General features: G+C 45.6%; 1 protein-coding gene across 1 annotated transcript in view; it reads right to left on the reverse strand.

Moving 5' to 3' along the window:
* The window catches only part of LOC126470651 (aquaporin AQPAn.G), a 170,512-nt gene that overhangs the window by 35,257 nt on the left and 120,752 nt on the right, over nt 1-14,503 (reverse strand). Inside the window, exon 4 of the mRNA XM_050098632.1 lies at nt 11,865-12,074. Within this exon, the coding sequence (XP_049954589.1) occupies nt 11,865-12,074 (210 nt within the window). The remainder of the gene's footprint in view (nt 1-11,864; nt 12,075-14,503) is intronic.

The raw sequence follows: 14,503 nt of genomic DNA on the forward strand, positions 1-14,503 counted from the left end.
CTCTACTGTGTGCTGTTTCTTTCTAAATTACTTGTGAGTGATGTTAGTGCGGTACTGACCTTAATGCTCCGTGTTACTCGGTGTTGAGGTAGTTTGTTTTTTGCTGCCTTGGCAGTATGTTATTTCAGAGTCGTTAGTTATTCGCCACCGATTTATTTTTGGTTTTGAAATTGTTAGTTCGTCGCGTTGTTAATGGCTTGAAAGATTTTTTAGTTTGGTTTGGTACTATTTATGGATGTTACAACAAAGCTTACTAGTCATTGGTTGGTTGTTGCTATGGTTGACAATATGGCTTATACAATTAAAGTTATCCAGTTACATGGCCGCTTGGCGGAATGTGCGAAATGTCAGGATTGCGCGGAAATTACAACATTGAGCCAAATCTCTGCTTCTCAGACCCAGTGCATCTGTATGCGGTAATGTTTTCAGTGGGTTTCAGTAATGGTTATTTTGTTTTCTTTGGTTTGTGTGTGGGAGAGGGGGGCAGTGGGATGCCTGGCATCGTTGATTTCCTTTGAGCTATATATGTCAAATGAAATATTCGATTCCGGATATTTTAGTGTTTTTTTTTTTGGTTCGGTTTATTGTCGAGGATTTATAGTTTATTTTCCGGTTTTGTTTTAGAATGGTGACATTCTTATTGTATATTTAGCTTGTCCCCGTCCAAGACCCTCTACTTTCCGCCCCATTAGTTTCATTTTGTTTCTGAAATGAAATATTTCGCTTGGTTAAATATCTTTGTCCATGGGTGTATTTAGTGACTTTGTGGTTGCCATACGGAATACACTGGGAATAGGTGTGTCCGCCACATTGATGTGGCCACGGGTCAGAGCAGACGGGCGGAATCGAACACTTCCGTATTGCCAATTTCTGTTTTTTCCAGTTCTCGGTTGGTCTGAAAGTTGACGATTCTCGACGAGCGTTCTGAATATACATTTATTTTGTACCCTGTCACCTGTGAGGCCAATTTCCTGCAGATGTTTTCAGATGTTTTTCAGTTCCAAAGAGCCAATTGGTTATAGTTTTCACTGAGATGACAAAACTGAGAAATCTTGCAGTTATCGTATCATGCATTCTGCGAATATGACCATAAAATATTAATCGTCTCTTTCTGAAAACGCCACAGATTTTCTCAGTATTCAGCATGCTGGCCGGAGTTTATAGGCGTGGAGCTGGGCCGATAGCGTACCAGGTGTGTTGTATAAGGATCAGATCAGGCGAATCTGGTGACCAAGACATTACGACGATTTCACTGTGATGCTCCTCAATAACTTTGGCATGATTCTGGCCTTCTGACACGGACAGTGGTTCTGCTGGCAGATGCGATCGCCCTCTAGGAAGACGACAAGTGTAATGTGATGTTGGTGACCAACAAAAATGTTTACGTAGTTCACAACTGTGTGGTTTCTTCGATTACTACCACAGGTACCGTTGAAGCCCACTTGACCGTCCCCAATAATATAATCCAACCGCCACCGTCCTGCGTCCGTTTCGCAGTGCACGATTCAAGCAGACGCTCGCCTGGATGACGTCCTAACGGGGCACAACCATCGACCTACTGTAACCAGAAACGCGGTTCATGCGACCAGGTTGATCGTTTCCATTAATTCAATGTTGAGTCGCCATCAGCCCCTGCTCACTGCAACACGTCGGTATCAGCTGTTGCGGAGTTACATGTTCAAAAACGTACACTGAAAGTTTTGCGTCGAAAGACCTGTGCATATACCAGCGTAGTACTCTGTCGTCAGACTGCCAAAGGTGTCGCCTATCGTGCTTTACAGAGCGAGCACTCCTCCGACCTCCATGTTCTGTGACGAGGTGTGGATGTCCAACACTTTGTTATCTAATCTGATTTCATCGTCCTTCAACCACTTTCCTATAGATTTTTTTCAACCGGAAAGAGCGGGTCCTTTTCAAATTTCAGTGATACGATAAATTTGAGAATTCTTTCGGTTAGCCTGTCATCATTCTGAGAAAGTGATCATAATATATTAATCGTCTCTTCCTGAAATTATCACAGATTTTTTCAGTATGCAGATATAGCTACTGAGAGTTTTCCCATAAGACTCTACCTGTGCAGATGGGACCAAAACTTGTCCTTCGAATGGATCTTTCTTGCTATTCTGTGTTTTGAACTGGCGAACTATCTCGAATTATCAAGATTTTCTAACCGTATAATGCTTTCGGTTCAATTATTATTGTGCAGTATCGCAGTTTTGCATTACGGGATATTGATTTTTCGTTACATCTGGTTTAGGCTTTTCTCTAGGCCCTTTCTAACGTTTTTGTTTACTTCGCGATTTAAAGCTGAAGACTGGATGAGTTCCTCTTGGTAGCTAAATTCAAGTTCCTAATTTTTTTCACCGCATTATTATACTTTGTCCATCAAGATACATAGGAGTTCCTTCCACGTATTTAGTTTTTAGGCACACGATTTGGAGTCAGTTTGCGGCATTACCTTTATTAATTTTTCCTAGGGAGTGAATAACATCTTTTCTATTGTTGGAGACAATTGCTGGGTCGATTGCGTGGGCTAAGCACTCCAAATGAATTTTATTTTGGCGTAGTCGGTGAATAACTATTCCTTTTACTTATTATCCCGGTTTTGATTATTTTCTGTTCAAAAGTTTTGGATATTTTGCCTAAGAATGTAACTTTTAACATGGTGAATGTTTGTTTGATCAGTTACGTTGTTTTTATATCTACTCTGAACCCTTGCACGGATTGAACAGTGCCTGTCTGTTTAACGAATCAAATGAATTTTTCGAAGTGAATAAAGATGCTCCCCATTTGCCCCCCCCCCCCCCCCCCCCCGCCCTTGCGGATTTGTAAGACGGCCTTGAGACTGGGAATTTGTTCTACACATAATCTACTTTTCATAAATCCTGCCTGATATTTAGCCTGCCCATTGGGTGGTCTGTTACTGCTTCTAAGCTCCTGAGCAAGAGTTTTGAAAAGGTTTTGTAAGTAAATGTTGGCAGGGCATTGCCACTTTAGTTATTGAAGTCTGTTTCAGTTCCTTTATTATGTAAAGGGACAATTATGGAATATTCACAGTCTTCAGGGACTTTTTCCCTGAGCCATATATCTGTGAGAATATTTGTCATTCAACAGTCTTTCTCTGGAACTTAAATTTTGAGTTAAGATATTATTTGCTCATTTTCTTTTAATGTTACCTTAATGTAGTCTAAAGTATTGATTAATTTAGCATTTATTCAAGAGGAAAATTTGCAAATTAAATCAAAGAAAAAGTGCAAAAACCTGCCAATATTAATAACACGCAATGTAAATCTCTTTTGGCCCACAGCCCATGTCGTGAAAAGACTGCAGGCTGTGGCTCACGTCCGTACCTTTGCTCGTTGTATTACATATACTACACTGCTGGAAATTAAAATTGCTACATCACTAAGATGACGTGGAACAGACGCGAAATTTAACCGACAGGAAGAAGATGCTATGATATGCAAATGGTTAGCTTTTCAGAGCATTCACACAAGGTTGGCGCCGGTGGCGACACCTACAACGTGCTGACATGAGGAAAGTTTCCAACCGATTTCTCATACACAAACAGCAGTTCACCGGCGTTGCCTGGTGAAACGTTGTAGTGATGCCTCGTGTAAGGAGGAGAAATGCGTACCATCATGTTTCCGACTATGATAAAGGTCGGATTGAGGCCTGTCGCGATTGAGGTTTATCGTATCGCCACATTGCTGCTCGCGTTGTTCGAGATCCAATGACTGTTAGCAGAATAAGGAATCGGTGGGTTCAGGAGGATAATACGGAACGCCGTACTGTATAATAACGGCCTCGTATCACTAGCAGTCGAGATGACAGGCATCTTATCCACATGGCTGTAACGGATCGTGCAGCCACGTCTCGATCCCTAATCATCAGATGGGGAAGTTTGAAAGACAACAACCATCTGTACGAACAGTTCGACGACGTCTGCAGCAGCATGGACTGTCAGCTCGGAGACCATGGCTGCGGTTACCCTTGACGCTGCATCACAGACAGGAGCGCCTGCGATGGTGTACTCAATGACGAACCTGGGTGCACGAATGGCAAAACGTCATTTTTTCGGATGAATCCAGGTTCTGTTTACAGCATCATGATGGTCGCAACCGTGTTTGGCGACATCGCGGTAAACGCGCATTGGAAGCGTGTATTCGTCATCGCCATACTGGCGTATCACCCGGCCTGGTGGTATGGGGTACCATTGGTTACACGTCTCGGTCACCTCTTGTTCGCATTGACGGCACTTTGAACAGTGGACGTTACATTTCAGATGTGTTACGACCCGTGGCTCTACCCTTCATTCGATCCTGCGAAACCCTACATTTCAGCAGGATAATGCACGACCGCATGTTGCAGGTCCTGTACGGGCCTTTCTGGATACAGAAAATGTTCGACTGCTGCCCTGGCCAGCGCATTCTCCAGATCTCTCACCAATTGAAAACGCTTCGTTAATGGTGGCCGAGCAACTGGCTCGTCACAATACGTCAGTCAATACTCTTGATGAAGTGTGGTATCGTGTTGAAGCTGCATGGGCAGCTGTACCTGTACACGCCATCCAAGCTCTGTTTGGCTCAATGCCCAGGTGTATCCAGGCCGTTATTACCGCCAGAGGTGGTTGTTCTGGGTACTGATTTCTCAGGATCTATGCACCCAAATTGCGTGAAAATGTAATCAAATGTCAGTTCTAGTATAATATATTTGTCCAATGAATACCCGTTTATCATCTGCATTTCTTATTGGTGTACCAGTTTCAATGGCCAGCAGTGCATAAAATTTCCGATTGTTGGGAGATGGCCTTTAGAGTACGAGAAGTAAAATAAAATTGACGTGCTGCCTACAGCCTGTTACACGGCTTTCAACGTGACACCACCATGGCGGTTTGTGTGTCAAAATTGCTGTTTATTTATTCAAGCAGCTCTTCAGTTTGCCTCGCGATGCTGAGCGTATACCGTTACAGATCTTTCCACCAGCCGGCCCTTTTGACCGTGCGGTTCTAGGCACTTCAGTCCGGAACCGCGTGACTGCTACGGCAGTTGTAGGGGACTGATGACCTCAGATGTTGAGTCCCATAGTGCTCAGAGCTAGCCATCTTTCCACCAAAGAAGCTGAAGTCACCGTGAATCGTACACGGAAACTCTACGCCGATAACCTAACCGCCAGACTATGTGCAAGCCTACTGAGTTAAATCTTAGACTACCACACTTTGTGTACTGAAGGCACCAAACAAAGTAGCTACTCCTCCGCGATAAGGAGTTTGTTCAGGAGTACTGTACGCGTTGAGTCCGTGCTAAATAGTCTCCTTTCACAAGTTCAGTAGCCACGATAACAGTACAGAAACTGCATCTGATCGCAGGCTTATCATATTTGAAGGAAATATGCAGTCTAGCATTAAATATAATGTTCAACGACCAGTAAAAGCACGACTAATGGGATCTAGAAGGACTTTTGTTGAACGACGTAGTCTAATTTTCCCATTGCTTTTCGTCTCAATCCTGTTATTTGTTAACATTTTTCCTTGATGTAGCGTTTTATTGACAGCTTAATTTTTACTTCTATGGTTAAAGACGACAGCGTTGCTCGAGCGAGAGGTAGCCGTTTCTAGGCCTGTGATGAGAATAGCTTCAATCACCACAGGTTCATAGACGTGGAGGGAAGGGGTCAAATCCTAAACTCTATGCAATATCATATTTTTGGAACCAGTGCTAGGACACTGTACCATATAAGTGTCACATTGGGACGATAAGTGTAGCATTCACTTTTATGTGTCTCGTGAGCTTCAGCTCTGTACCGGAACTATGCTTTAACTCTCTCCCTTCTTTTCATTACTATCTTTATCCAAAACACACTCTGTTCTAATAGCCAGTACCCTGTAGACTACTCGGCTGGATCCTCATCCACAAATCGAAAGATGTAAATGGAAAAAATGTCGCCATGTGAAATGATCACATGTGAAGAGAGTAAAGGATCAATTATCGCTAACCTCGCTCACTGAGTTAACAGATTAGTCTTTAGGGTTTAGTGTCGTCGCAACATCAATGAATTCACAATGTAGGGCAAGTGAATAAAACCAGCGAAGATTACGTAGAGAGTTTAATGTATCATTAGCCTAAATGAGAGAGAGAAATCCTTTAACGTTCCACATCTGGACGAATCGAAATTATGTGTAGGCCAGTAGATAACTAAAACTGATAGCACCCCGTTTTCTCAATTGATGAATTGAATTTCGTAGTACATTAAGCTCTTGTCCAAGCTACATATCAGCTGATTCCGCTGCCTGGAATTACTACCCATAAAAATAGTTAGTACGCAAGGCGGTAATTTGGAAGAATGCCTGCAATCGGTATATATCAATGGTGCGACTTTCAAAGAGCCCATATATCGATTGTGAGAATCGACAAAGTACACCGTCGTGAGCGACTTTTCCAATACATGAAACTAATATCTCGTGGTATGTTAATATCAAAATACAACAATAACTAGGACGATTTCATATACTGAAATAAACACGGCTTTTACAATGTTGGAGGTATTTTTTATTACTTCTAAAAAGTACAGTGGCATAATTAACTCCGAAAGACGAGCTGACCTAGTCTTCTATACTCCATACACACAATGAAGACCACACGGCTGTCGTCCCAAGCAATTACCGTTTCAAATGATCAGTGTTTGAAATGACGTTTTCAATTAAATCATCGGTCTAGGTAGGGGGCTGGGTGAAGGTAAGTGGATCAGTTTTTACTGTGAAGAGTAACATCACATTCGGAGGAGAAGCAGGACTGTAAATATAATTACTGCTCGTTTCAGTCGCAGCAATTAAAGCTGTGCTGTTAGGTTCCTGCCTAACTGCATCCTGGAAAATCGTGACATATTGCTGCAACTGAATAAAAATTGATCCATTTACCTTCACCCATCCACCAATCTAGCCACATGATTAAAACAAACATTTGAAAAACTGATAATTTGAAATGGAGATTATTTGGCAGCCTGTACACAAAATCCATATCGTTCATTTTTTGTCGTTGTAGTTGTCATCGTGTCAACAAAATCGATAGCTGGCTCCGTGACACTCGCACCTTCGATATATACCGCTTGCAAGCGTTCGTCCAAATGACCCGCAAAGCCGGCGCGTTAAGACAATCGATGTTTTTTTTCTGTATAACTGAATTTCAAAGTTCTCCAAATACTACGCATCATTATAAAATGATCAACACTGTGTCAAACAGTTATGTCATATTTGCCCGAAATGTTGTTATTAACAAGTAGAAGCGTTTAACATAAAGTAAGCATCAAATAATCGTTGCCGCCTTAGAGGAGAGTGGAGGCAAGTGAGATGCAAAATTCCATTTCATTTAGCCATGTCCTTAATATTAGTGTGTTTAAAATGAAAAGTACATTTTTTAAAGGATATGTCGAAACACTTTATGTGAATTTAGATAGTTGGATATGCCAGCTACTCGGCATTTCAGGTATTTACACAGTGAAAATGATAAACTGCATTACGAGGGATGTTCAAAAAGTAATGCAACACTTTTTTTCTGAATGAATGTTGGCTTTGTTCAGGACTCCAATACATCGTATCAGTTCCCACTCTTTTGGCTACAAAATCCTGTTTTTTAACATAATCTCCGTTCGATGCTACGGTCTCGCGCCACCATACAGGGAGGGCTTGTATGCTCGCATGGTACCACTCTACTGGTGGAGGTCGGAAGCAACGTCTTTTCGCCTCACTAACCTCCCCACCATCCACGTACTTTTCCCGCGGAGTGCGTCCTTCATTGGGCCAAACAGACGGGAGTCGAAATGTGCGGGATCCGGGCTGTAAGGTAGATGAGTAAGAACAGTTGGTTGGTTTGGGGAAGGGGACCAATCAGCGAGGTCATCTGTGCCATCGGATTAGGGAAGAATGGGGAAGGAAGTCGTCCCTGCTCTTTCAGAAGAACCATCCCACCATTGGCCTGAAGCGATTTAGAGAAACCACGGAGAACCTAAATCAGGATGGCCGGACGCGAGTTTGAACCGTCGTCCTACAGAATGCGAGTCCAGTGTGCTAAAAGCTGCGCCACCTCGTTAGGTGGGGAGAACAGTACAGTGAAGATTTTTGAGCTCTTCTCGGATGCCCAGACTTGTGTGAGGCCTTGCATTGTCTTGAAGAAGAAGTTCATTTCCATGTTTGTGGCGACGAACACGCTGAAGTCGATTCTTCACTTTCTTCGGGGTAGCACATTACACTTCGGAGTTGCTCATTGCAACACGAGCACGACATCAAACAGCATAACCCCATCCGAGTCCCAGAAGACCGTCGCTATGGCTTAACAGGCTGAGGGTGCGGCTTTGAAAGTTTCCTTCGGAGGCGAGATGGTGTGGCTCCACTCTATGGATTGCTGTTTTGTTTCTGGTTCATCGAGCGAGGTGGCGCAGTGGTTAGCACTATGGACTCTCATTCGGTAGAACGACGGTCCAATCCCGTCTCCGGCCATCCTGATTTAGGTCTTCTGTGATTCCCCTAAATCCTTTCAGGTAAATGGCGGGATGGTTCCTTCGAAAGGGCACGGCCGATTTTCTTCCCCATACTTCCCTACCCCGAGCTTATGCTCCGTCTCTAATGACCTCGTTGTCGACGGGACGTTAGACAATCTCCTCCTACTGTTTCTGGTTCGAAGTGATGAACCCATGTTTAATCGTCTATGACGACGTTCGACAAAATTGTCATGATCAGCCTTGTAAGGCACAAGCAATTCCGCACAGATGGGAATCATTGCTCTTAATGGCCTTCCGTTAGGCGGCGAGAAACCCAACGGGCAAACATCTTTGAGTACCCCAACTGGTGGACGAGTGTGTCAGCACTACCAACGGAGACGTCCAGTTGAGCAGCCAGTTGTCATATTGTAATCCATAAATCACCTCGAATGAAAGTGTACACGCCGGCCGGCGTGACCGAGTGGTTCTAGGCGCTTCAGTCTTGAACCGCGCGACCGCTACGGTAGCAGGTTCGAATCCTGCCTCGGGTATGCATGTGTGTGATGTCCTTAGGTTAGTTAGGTTTAAGTAGTTCTAAGTCTAGGGGACTGATGACCTCAGATGTTAAGTCCCATAGTGCTCAGAGCCATTTGAACCATTTGAAAGTGTACACAAGTTTCAACTTTGCGGAAGTCACCGCTGTGTCCGCTCGGCCGGCACGCGAGGGATCGGATGGTTTGCGCGATATTGCTGCGGTGACGACAGACGCCTCGCTCAACGGCCCACGGTGCTTTTGTTCACTGCCAGGTCTCCGTAGACAGTCTGCAAGCGCCTATGAATATCTGCTATGCTCTGATTTTCAGAAACTCAATGACAGTACTCAGCTTGGAACGTAGCTCTGTTAGACACCATTTGAAGGCTACGTATGGTGCCACCACCTATTAGAACTTCATGTAATTCCAGGGGATAAAGCGAGAATGTTTTACGATGTCTCACAACAAATTCCGCAACTGTCCGAGTTAAAAAAGTGCCGCATTTCTTATTGAACGCCCCTCGTATTACGGTATTATCTAAAAAAAACGCTATGTCTCAAGAAATGGTTGTTCTTTTGGAACTATAAAAACGAGAGCTGTATTTTGTAAGCTACGCTCACCAGTCGGGACACTATGTTATTTCTAAGATTTTCCCAGTGTGAGTGATCCTCGAGCGCCATGCACTCACCTTGCCTCCCGTATACGCCTCCCGGCCCCCACACAGGTCCTCTACGACCTGATTCCTTTCCCCCATCTGTTCCTTTTCTTGGAACATATCCACATTGTGGTGTGCGTACTGTAAGACCTTCAGTACAAACACCATCAGATTATTTGACTTGTCGCTCTAACGAAGTAGGCGAGTGTCAGCAATATGTCTTGTGGTCTTATCGTGGTGTGTTTATCTTCTGCCGTTAGGTCAGATGATAGAAATGCCACTTGCACGCTTAGAGCAGCAGATTGACGGTGACCAACTTTAAACAGAACTTGATTAATTTTCACACACATTTATTAAAATAATAAAAATCATAGATATTACGTAACTTGATTCTGGATGCTGTTTACAATTGACAATCTGAAGTGCCTTTGTTCTTGGTACGTTAATCTTATTCTCACATATCTCTGATACTTGACAAAGTGTCTATACATTTATCTTCATGGCTATGTACAGGAATATGATAATCTTATCAGGCGCAGACTGAAACTTGACTACAGACTAATGCAGACTAATGCAGACTGACTCATCGGAGGTCTGTACACTTGTTATAATACCTCGAGCGTTCAGGTATCACTGCGCGAGTGTGATCCGCGAGGAGAAAAGGTTCTTCGTTAGCAGCAATCTCATTGGCTGCGTTACATAATAATACGCGGATCGGCGGAAGCAGAATTTGGTCCGTCTCTATGGCAGCGCTATGGGGCGCGCTCTAGTGGGAAAGTTGTGTACGCGCTGACTACGGGGAACTATGTACACAACACACATCCTCTACACCTCCCGCCGCCTTGATCCCCCTCATCCCCTGGTTGCTCCTCTGCTCTACAACCCCCGCCCTCTGGCGCGCCTTAACCATTGTCCCACCCCCCTACCCCACAACTCTACACCCTTCATCTCCTTTCCCAAGGTGGCTTCCATCAACTCCCCATCCCAGATGATGCCCTCTCTCCCTCCATTTATCCCTCCTATCAACTCTGATCCTCAACACCCCCTCCTTTCTTCTGTCCTTCTCCCAGGTTCCCTCTTCCCCCTCTCCCATCCTGTTTTTTCCCCACCTACCCTCTCTCTGCCTCCATTCTCTCCCCCAAGCCCTTTTTGCCCTCCCCTCCACTGCCTTTCCCACTCCTTCTTGCGTCCGCCCTGCCCCCCCCCCCTTTTCTATGTCCTCTCCCTCCATCGGCTCCCCTTTTTTCTTTTCGTCTCCTCCCTCTTTTTCCCCTCATCTGTCCGGGTCTTCCCGCCCCCCCCCCCTCCATCTGCCGCCGTGTCACTTGTATTGTGCAGTTTTAAGTGAGTGTTCGGTGTTGTGCGTCGGCTGTCAGTGTTGTGAACAGCCACCATACAGATTAAAATTCTTCTGGGTATTATACCACGTCATTGCTAAAAACTAACAACAATAATAAACTAAAACATTAAAAAGTTTTACAACAGTGACGTCAGAGATCGATAGTCTGTAATAAAAAGAAGCACCTATCCCTATACAAAACCAGTCGTGCCCTGAGGAAGGGCGATGCAATTTGGCCGAATTGTCGATTTAAATTTATTATTGTTGTTAGTTTTTAGGAATGACGCGGCATAATACACAGAAGAATTTTAATCGGTATGACACCAGCCGCGGAAGCCTACGTTCTTATATCAGCCACCATACTGTCGCTAGTTGTGTTTTTTACCTCGTGCGAACAGAAATCAGCCTGTCGCCTTGTTTTTTTTACTTGTGCCTGTCTACTTATTGTGTCTTCATCCGCATAGTCACCGCAGTGTTTTTATATTTTAAGTTGCACAATTTTGCGCCATTTTGCAGTTTTTTTATAATGTCACTGTTTTATCGCCGTTTTTCTTGTTTGTTTATATTCTCATTATGTTTTTTAACTTTTCTGTAGGCTGTAGAGCAGCATATTACACTGCTGCCAGCCCCCCCCCCCCTTTGGGGGAAGGGGGAATCGAAATGCAATAAAGGAAACAAAAATGTGAGTGATCGGTGGCACTATTTTGGGTGTCGAGTGGGGTCGACATGTCAGTCACAGCTTGTCGCAAACATTAAGGCTGATAACGAATTCCACTATTTATCAGTACTCGAGAGGCAGAAAAATAAGGCTTGCCCGTCAGGCAGGCACGGTTGCGGCGGCGTGTGGAGTGGCGGCGCTACTTACGGCGAACAAGTGGCACGTCGAGATGGAGAGCCCGATGGCGAGCGGCGCAGAGCCCTTGACATCGCTGCGCGCCGCGTCGCACACGCCGTGCACGGTCAGCACCAGCACGAACGTGATCAGCGCCTCCACGAACACCGCCTGCGCCTGCGACAGGTGCGGGTTCACCATCGTCATCCCCAGCGCCGCCGCCGTCGCCTTCGGCGTCAGAACCTGCAGTACACAAAAAGTGCGTCTCGAGCTGCTACGGCGGAAAAAAAGCGAGGCACTCGCATCCATTAGGATATTCGTGATCCATTAACAACACGATGCACAAGCGATGACGAATGCTGTATAATATGCCCTGCTAACTTCGTCTTATTTATTCTACACTCCTGGAAATGGAAAAAAGAACACATTGACACCGGTGTGTCAGACCCACCATACTTGCTCCGGACACTGCGAGAGGGCTGTACAAGCAATGATCACACGCACGGCACAGCGGACACACCAGAAACCGCGGTGTTGGCCGTCGAATGGCGCTAGCTGCGCAGCATTTGTGCACCGCCGCCGTCAGTGTCAGCCAGTTTGCCGTGGCATACGGAGCTCCATCGCAGTCTTTAACACTGGTAGCATGCCGCGACAGCGTGGACGTGAACCGTATGTGCAGTTGACGGACTTTCAGCGAGGGCGTATAGTGGGCATGCGAGAGGCCGAGTGGACGTACCGCCGAATTGCTCAACACGTGGCGCGTGAGGTCTCCACAGTACATCGATGTTGTCGCCAGTGGTCGGCGGAAGGTGCACGTGCCCGTCGACCTAGGACCGGACCGCAGCGACGCACGGATGCACGCCAAGACCATAGGATCCTACGCAGTGCCGTAGGGGACCGCACCGCCACTTCCCAGCAAATTAGGGACACTGTTGCTCCTGGGGTATCGGCGAGGACCATTCGCAATCGTCTCCATGAAGCTGGGCTACGGTCCCGCACACCGTTAGGCCGTCTTCCGCTCACGCCCCAACATCGTGCAGCCCGCCTCCAGTGGTGTCGCGACAGGCGTGAATGGAGGGACGAATGGAGACGTGTCGTCTTCAGCGATGAGAGTCGCTTCTGCCTTGGTGCCAATGATGGTCGTATGCGTGTTTGGCGCCGTGCAGGTGAGCGCCACAATCAGGACTGCATACGACCGAGGCACACAGGGCCAACACCTGGCATCATGGTGTGGGGAGCGATCTCCTACACTGGCCGTACACCATTGGTGATCGTCGAGAGGACACTGAATAGTGCACGGTACATCCAAACCGTCATCGAACCCATCGTTCTACCATTCCTAGACCGGCAAGGGAACTTGCTGTTCCAACAGGACAATGCACGTCCGCATGTATCCCGTGCCACCCAACGTGCTCTAGAAGGTGTACGTCAACTACCCTGGCCAGAAAGATCTCCGGATCTGTCCCCCATTGAGCATGTTTGGGACTGGATGAAGCGTCGTCTCACGCGGTCTGCACGTCCAGCACGAACGCTTGTCCAACTGAGGCGCCAGGTGGAAATGGCATGGCAAGCCGTTCCACAGGACTACATCCAGCATCTCTACGATCGTCTCCATGGGAGAATAGCAGCCTGCATTGCTGCGAAAGGTGGATATACACTGTACTAGTGCCGACATTGTGAATGCTCTGTTGCCTGTGTCTATGTGCCTGTGGTTCTGTCAGTGTGATCATGTGATGTATCTGACCCCAGGAATGTGTCAATAAAGTTTCCCCTTCCTGGGACAATGAATTCACGGTGTTCTTATTTCAATTTCCAGGAGTGTATTTTACTTCTTATTCCATAAATCCGTGACAGTGTATATAGCAAGGACGAAGAATTTCTTTTTTCCCCGTTCATAGTTATTTCAATTCTTCACAAAGGGGTGGGATTGCAGCGGGTGAAAAGCGCTCTTCAGCCAGAGATTATATATATTTAACTGATGAATAAAATATTTATAAAGATGACAATAGCACAATTTTCGTAAAAAAAAAACACATTGCTGGACGATATTTACGTTTTTTGTGTAAAAACAAACGACAATAATGGAAGAAGAAAAGGAAACATATAGTTGGAAATACTGATGTTTTTTAAAACTTGTTTCACGATACTATATTACGGTTAAAATATAGTCACTGATGATACTGTGAATGATGCTACAATGAAATGGTGACGATGGTGATCCACAAAAATGATAATGGTAATGTTCATGGTGGAATGACTATGATTATGGTTCAAATGGCTCTGAGCACTATGGGACCTAACATCTATGGTCATCAGTCACCTAGAACTTAGAACTACTTAAACCTAACCAACCTAAGGACATCACACGACACCCAATCATTACGAGGCAGAGAAAATCCCTGACCCCACCGGGAATCGAACCCGGGAGCGGGAAGCGAGAACGCTACCGCACGACCACGAGCTGCCGACTATGATTATGGGGCCATGTAGAACCACAGCAGCGACTAAAAGTCGGCAAGCTGCAGGAAGGGGGAAGGAGAAAATGGATGGATGGTGTAAAGTGGAATGTTGTGATTAAGGGTGGGAATAGGAGTATATCTCGTGGCAGATTTCGTTGTTGGGGAGTGGAAGTTTGTTGAAATCCCTGCGGGAGAGGATGGATAAGGCATGAA

The sequence above is a fragment of the Schistocerca serialis genome, chromosome 3 (assembly GCF_023864345.2).
Source record: "Schistocerca serialis cubense isolate TAMUIC-IGC-003099 chromosome 3, iqSchSeri2.2, whole genome shotgun sequence".
NCBI classification, from domain to species: Eukaryota; Metazoa; Arthropoda; class Insecta; order Orthoptera; family Acrididae; genus Schistocerca; species Schistocerca serialis.